Genomic DNA, 7078 nt, shown 5'->3' with positions numbered 1-7078 from the left:
AAATATCATAGAAGACCTATGTGATGAAGACTGTTATTGATGTTTTATAATGAGAAAACTGAGATTTATAGAAGTTAAGTAGATAAAGTCCACACAAACAGTAACTGGTAGGAGGCAGTTCTTGAGTTTAACTCAAGAACTTGTGCACTTAATCATTATATTTTATGGCTAAGCATATGGCTATATGCAGATTCTAACTTATACCAAAATATGATGTCAATTTTTGAAGGGAGAACATATAAATTATATAATGACTTCAATAAAAATCTGCCTTAGATTAAAAAAAAATTCTTATTATGCATGAGACACTATTAGCCAAGGCTTTCAAAATCCTCCATATCTGCCAATTTGTGGCTTTTAAGACATTAAAATACACATACCAGAAAATTTGTATGAATGCAAGTACTGGCTTACTCATAAAACAAATAAGTTTAATTTTTATTTAACCTCTACTCATAAAAATCTTGAGATATTAAGAATGAACTCTAACTTACTAAATGATCATTTCAATAAATCTTTTACCCATCTGATACCATACATAGCTATTAGAATATTATTAACTATATTTCCTATGCTGTACTATGAAAAGTACAAATCCCATGATTATTGGGATTTATTAAGATGATCATTTAGTATTGGATTGGCCAAAAAGTTGATTTGGTTTTTTTCCATAAGATGGCTCTAGTAGTGTTTATTGCCTTCAACTTCATTTGAAACAATATGGTTAGATTGGATTGTGACAGCTGTCATATCAGAGTGCATTTTAAAATATCAAAATTTGTGAATTTTTGTGTAGCCAATTTATTATTGAATGTGGAAGAAAATAAGAAACATCTTTGGCATATTATGCTTTATTATTTTAAGAAAGGTTAAAACACAACTTAAATGCAAAAATAAACCAAAAATGATTTATACAATGTATGGAAAAGGTGCTGTGACTGATTGAACATGTCAAAAGTGGTTTGCGAAGTTTCATGCTGGAGATTTCTTGCTGGATAATGCTCCACAGTTGGATACACCAGGTGAAATTAATATCAATTAAACTGAGACACCAATTGAGAGCCAACATTATACCATGCAGGAGATAGTCAACATACTCAAAATAACCAAATCAATAAAGTTATTGGTGAGGATGAAAACTGTATCTTTCATTTTACAAAAATAAATACAGACTTTATAGAAAACCCCAAAAGTTATGTAATGTCTAATCACTGGGGTATACACCTAAAACTAATGTAATATTGTCAACAGTAAAAAAAAAAAAAAGAATGGATTCTAAAATTACTTAAGAGTATTCTGACAAATATATATGTTAGAAAATTTTTATTTTTATCTGTCTGGAAGAGCTCTGTCTATATTTCCTTTATTCTGGAGAGGAAATTAGAGAATCATACAGCTATAAAAACCTAATTTTAATAATTCTTTCTTTGGTTAGATCTTTTTTTGATAAACTCGAGATACAAGAAGCTGTTCTATTTCACAGGGTTGGTGGTGGGGACTAAGAAAACCTACCACCAAATAAAATAAATACTATAGTGACTTTCTTATAATATATTCAAGTCCAAACTAATATGATTAAAAAACTGACATTTACTGAATGCTTCTTTACATGTAAGGGACTGTCACAACAGAATTTTTTTTAAATGTCATTTAATCTTAACCATAAAATAGGGACTAGCTTCATTCAGGTGAGGAAGTAAGCACTGTTAAATGTTGAATCTAGGACTTAAACTAAGGTGGAATGGATCTAGTTCTTAGAACGCATGATACACAATTTTAGGAAACTTCCTTTATCTCTCAGTAAATTTAACATACTTCATATTTCCTCTCTGTTCAGTAGAGAATATACATACAATTTTCTCTTTGTATTACTTTATAGATGTATATGATGATCTATTTATAGTCGCACTGACTTGATGGTCATATAAGATAAATGCCTTAGGTTCGTGTGATCAATATATATTCATTATGTCTGTAGTGCCTGGTTTTTTCATTCAAAAAATAATGAAAGATAAACTATACTGTAATTTGTTTCCTTGCACCATCTAGTGGATTCAAATGACAACTGCGCAGTACCGTAAATGGATTACAAGTTAATTATACATGTCAAGTTTTCAAAGGTATTGGAGAACTGTTTGTAAAACTGTATTTCGGGTCACAACACAAATATACATATAATTATTAAATTTTCCTTTTTCATAAGGAAATCGATTAAGCATGTGTGCTGAGTCCATTAACGTCTGCTTAAAATCACAAATAAACGAGATAAAACAGCAACTCTGCAAACTTTTTACGACCAATGATAACGTTAAGTCAAACACATTCCTATTCGTCCCTTGGTCTTCCTAATTTCCAGAGTTTCTAAGGCAGCTGCGCAGAAGCACCGCGAAACTGCCGGGAGCCAGTACGCAGGCGCACTTAGAAGCGGAAGCCGGGAGGTGGGGCTAAATACGGAGCTGGGAGCGGAAGAGGCCTGGGCTGCTGGGTGTAGCGCTGAGTGAAGCACGGAGACTGTTTGGTGGTGGGTCTGGGGCCGGCCCGAGCTCAAAGCCCCAGACTCCGCGATACGCCAGAAGAAACTAAGGACTTGGTGTTCCGGAGCAGTCGCCGCTGGCTGCTGCTTCCCTGCCTGCTGACGCCCCCGTCGCCTGAAGATCCGGCACTGAGAGGCCTCTAGGCCTAGGCGCGGCCCGCGGAACCCGACGCGTTGCTGCCGGTGCTGCTGTGAGTAATACGAGCGACCTCTCCACGGTCGTTTACAGATTAAAATGGAGGAAATTTCGTTGGCTAACCTGGATACTAACAAGCTAGAGGCCATCGCTCAGGAGATATACGTAGACCTGATAGAGGATTCTTGTTTGGGCTTCTGCTTTGAGGTGCACCGGGCAGTCAAGTGTGGCTACTTCTACCTGGAGTTCGCGGACACTGGTAGTGTGAAGGATTTTGGCATTCAACCAGTGGAAGATAAAGGAGCGTGCCGCCTCCCGCTCTGCTCCCTTCCTGGAGAATCTGGGAATGGGCCTGATCAGCAGCTGCAACGCTCACCTCCGGAATTCCAGTAGCTGCAACATGAGAAAGCCTGAGAGTGACCAGGACAATAACATAGACCGGTCCTGTGGTCGGGAGTAGGTAGCTAAACAGGAAAAAATAAATAAAAAAGAGAAAAGTCCCAATTCACACTGAAAATTCTTTAAAAGCCTTTAAAAACCCAAAGTGGAGAACTTAAGAATTTGGATTGTTTTATAAGTATATTACTTAGGTTCAGCTTTGAAACCCTGGGCAGGAGGAGCTGTGCATCTTGTACGCCATGCAATGCAGGTTGATCTCTAAACACATCAGGACAGCAGGAAGTGCACAAGACCCCTGTACTGTCGCCCAGCAGATAAGATCCTTTGGTTTCTTATCCTTTCAGTCTGCCTGAGTCAAGGGCTTCCTGGATAACTGACACTTTGGACATAACTGATGGTCAGGCCTTTATCTTTGGGCCTCAGTGGGACTGCTCCTCTGATCTCTGAGCCTTTGATTTGGGCTTCTCCAAGACAAAATGAAAGTCAGGTGTAAGATCTGGATACTAACAATTCCAGTTTGGGAAAATGGAGAAAAGGAATTTCCTGCCGAGTCTGGTAGGGGAAGCTGTGGTCCTGGTTCCAACAAGAAGAAAAAGTGAAAGCCACCAGTTTCCCAAGGGTCCAGCACTTACAATGACTTCAACGGACTTGGGGACAAGGGCTAGCCTTTTGCTGAATGGAGCCCTCTTTCCGGCACCCATCTGGTGGTATAGGCTTAGCAAAATGGACACATTGGTTATCCAGGCAGGTTGAGGATTTGGTTATGGTCCCTTGGGGAGGTAGCAGGGGCCTCTGCAACTATGCACGATCGCTCAAACCGCAAGATTCATATCTGGATATATTACTCTGTGGACAACAGTCTGGTGGGGCAGTCATTTTCCTACTCTGAGTTATAATTACAAAGTCCATGGGTCTGACTTGGTCATTATGACAGATCACTACCTGCCTTCTACCCTAGGGACAGGCCTCAAATATAAAGAAGCATGGTGGCTGTGCAGGAGACTGTGGTTTGAAAGCTGAGCCCAGAGGGGACCTCTTCTAGAAGCCCTGAATAATGTGAATGGGTGAGTGTTAGGAGCCGAGGAGCAGGACTGGGTTTTCTCCCATCTGCCTGTGCAATGTCCTATTGAATGCCACTGCTCCTTGGGTTGTACAGTCACAGAGCTCTGCTATGGTGAACCTGTAGACTGTCACCACCTTCTTTGCCCCTCACAAGGGGCAGCCCTTTCCACTTGGTCCTCTTTGGACCTTAATTATAGAAGCTATTGTTTGTTGTTGAAAGTAAAGGAAGGGTCCCCAGAAATCTCTTGGCTTCAAGGAATGGGATAGAAGAGATTGGAAAGTGTGAGCCGGTATCAGAACTACCCTCCACTTAGTTCTGATTGAGGGTTTATGAATTGTAGAGGGCTGGGAGCCCCAAGGTGAGCAGGAACGGTGCTGCTTTATTTGAAATGTTTTCTTACCTCATTCTGTGTCCAGTAAGGGTCCCAGCCTCATCTGTCTGGCTTGGCCCTGTGTTCCTCCTGTTACCTGCTCCACTACCTATCTGGTGCGGCTCATGACTCCAGGTGCTGCCTGCCACTCTGCTTTCACGGTGACCAGTTTCATTTCATCTCTTGATGTTCCTGCTTCTGAAGCCTGTCCAGTTTCCTTTTCCTTAGCTTCTTTTGTTTTTTTCCTAGCTTTTATGGGAGACTCAGAAGAATCTTTCTTGTGGCTCCCTCTGATGGGATTAGGATGGGAAGAAAACCTAATTGTAAATGAAAGGCAATGTGATTCCTAAGCCTTTCTTGGATAGGACTGCCTTGCTAATATGCCTTCCTGTTGTGTCTTACTTTACGAGGAGCTGTATCTTCCCACTTCCACTTGGATATTGCTTCTTAGGACCTAAGCAGAAGAGCAGAAAGGCTAGAGACACATACATGGGTGGAGTGGGTCCTGACCCTATTTCTCTGACACTGGCTGTGCATGTATCCTTCCTTATTCCAGAAGAAATAATTTGGACTCTATGGACTGATTTGGGTTACATACTCTAGAAGATTCAGGAAATCATAGTAATAGGGCCTCAAGACTGGTGATTACTGCATTCCTCCCATAGAGTTGTCCTGGTCAGGATAGTGGCCTAGTTACAGATTTGTCTTAAGTCTAAGAATTGTGATTACTTTTTAAGAAGTCAAACCTTGACAAGAGCTAAAATAACTGGGTAATCAGCCCTTGGCTTTTTATAGATAATTCCTTCTAAGGGAATATAGAGGTAAAGGAGGGTGTAAGTGAGATTCTGGCCTACTTCCAGATAATGTCTGGGAAACAAGTGGAGGGTAAGGCCATGGTCTACTCTTCCTTCAGAGGCGGAGCTCAGATTGTGGCATTACCATTTTCTTTCTGGCCTTTTCTCCTGGTTAGAGGAGGAAGTGGGAAGTTCATATTATCTGTCACTCTTGTTTTTTGTGTTCTGTCCCCCACTATTAGGGCAGTAGCCCCCTGCCCTGGATGGCTATAAGGTGGGCTGGAACAAACTAACTCCTTATGTTTTGGTGGAGATAATGCTCCCTACCATAGTTGACATTGGTTAGAAACTCTCCCTTTCCCTACTTATCTTCCCTTTAACAGCAAAATTCCTATCCTTTCCTCCTCAATTAAATGTATTGATCACCCTGTAATTCTATTATGTATCTGTGTGTGTGTGTGTGTATGGGGGTAAAGGGGTTCTCTACAAATTTTTTGTGGTTTGTGGCTTATTCTTCCAACATTAGTTCCTATCACCGCATGCACAGGGGCCATTGCCTAGCATTATCGCATGCTGGGATCATTGGGGAAGTGTAGTGAAACTCACCCCTGTCCTTCGTTTTGGAGAGTCTTATTTTTGCATAAGTAGTCCGTCCTATGCAGATTGCTAACTGTGTATGCCCTTTGCCCCTATGGCTGCTGGTGTATATAAACTGCATCTCCCCCCTTGGTAAACAGTAATAATAAAATTTTAAAAAATGACTTCATTTGGCCTCTGTTAATCCTTTAAAATTGTGATGTTTTTCAGGTATTGATAGTAAAATAAATGTTGAATTGCTGTGGAACTTTAGTCACTTCTTCCTGAATGGGAGTTTTATCGAAATAGAGGAACTCTGCCCAATAGTGAGAAGAGATAGAGGGGCTGCTCAACTTTGTTTCTCCATCTAGTTCTGCAAATTTAGCTTTCTGCAACACCCTGTGAAAGAAACTATAGAACTGCCCCTTTTCATATGGGCTAAGAAGGTGGTGAAATAAATAACCCAAGCCTATCACTAAGTGCCCAATGTGAAAGATGGTTCAATTTGAATGGAACTCAATGTATCTTAATATATACATTTCATCACCACTTCAAGCTAATATCCTTGCTCTCCAAAGGCAGGTGCTTCATTGGAAACGTGAATTGGCCTTTGTAAAGATAATTTTTTTCTGATACTTTATATTGTTATTTTGCCCCAACTCTTTATAAAGATTTTCACTTTGTTTTTAGAATAATTCTGGGAGTTTTCAATTCTATTTCCTAATCCAGAGTTAGAGCACTTCCCCCAAAGTTGTGCATATTACTCCTTAATACCGATAAAAATACTTGTTTTCTAAATGTAGTTCATTAAAGAAATAAAACTTGGAAATAATGTTTAGATGAATAAGAAATATAGAAATTGAGCCAGAGGAAAAATCATCTTATGATACCTCACAGAGTCATTTGGACATATAACATGGCATTGAGTCACCTAGCATCCAAATGCAGCCACAGCGAATACTTTTGGATCCTATTTTTTATGTTTAGATTTGAATTATTATACTTAATACTGTTAGTTTTCTGAAATGAGATGTACAAGACCTCGGTGCCTTATTAAATTCACTTTATAGGACATTTAAGATCATCACCTTTCATGCTTTCTAAAGATCTGTATGTTTTTTTAAAAAAAATTAGATACCTTTTAATTTCCTACGTTTAGCTCCTTAGGTACTACATTTTAACAACAGCATGTAGCGTGACATCAGGA

The 7078-nt window shown here is 39.7% G+C and overlaps 1 protein-coding gene and 1 long non-coding RNA gene across 2 annotated transcripts; both read left to right on the top strand.

Annotated features, from left to right (window-relative positions):
* The first annotated feature begins 2589 nt into the window (after positions 1-2589).
* On the top strand, positions 2590-6056 carry LOC123812704. The gene is made up of 2 exons (XR_006784622.1): positions 2590-2724; positions 4027-6056. It is a non-coding gene; the product is annotated as an uncharacterized LOC123812704 (long non-coding RNA).
* ATXN7L3B (ataxin 7 like 3B) lies at positions 2721-6056 on the top strand. Its single transcript, XM_045829525.1, has one exon. It carries the CDS (start codon positions 2769-2771, stop codon positions 3060-3062), a length of 294 nt encoding a protein of 97 aa, XP_045685481.1. The 5' UTR covers positions 2721-2768; the 3' UTR covers positions 3063-6056.
* Positions 6057-7078: the final 1022 nt, after the last annotated feature.

The sequence above is a fragment of the Phyllostomus hastatus genome, unplaced genomic scaffold (genome assembly GCF_019186645.2).
Source record: "Phyllostomus hastatus isolate PE091 unplaced genomic scaffold, TTU_PhHast_1.1 phas_scaffold_93, whole genome shotgun sequence".
In the NCBI taxonomy this organism is placed as follows: domain Eukaryota; kingdom Metazoa; phylum Chordata; class Mammalia; order Chiroptera; family Phyllostomidae; genus Phyllostomus; species Phyllostomus hastatus.
The sequence above is the reverse complement of the archived record's forward strand: the minus strand, read 5'-3'. Positions and strand labels throughout refer to the sequence as shown.

Excerpts from the sequence above, each read along its gene's own strand:
- ATXN7L3B (XM_045829525.1), top strand. The coding sequence starts at position 2,769 with ATGGAGGAAATTTCGTTGGCTAACCTGGATACTAACAAGCTAGAGGCC.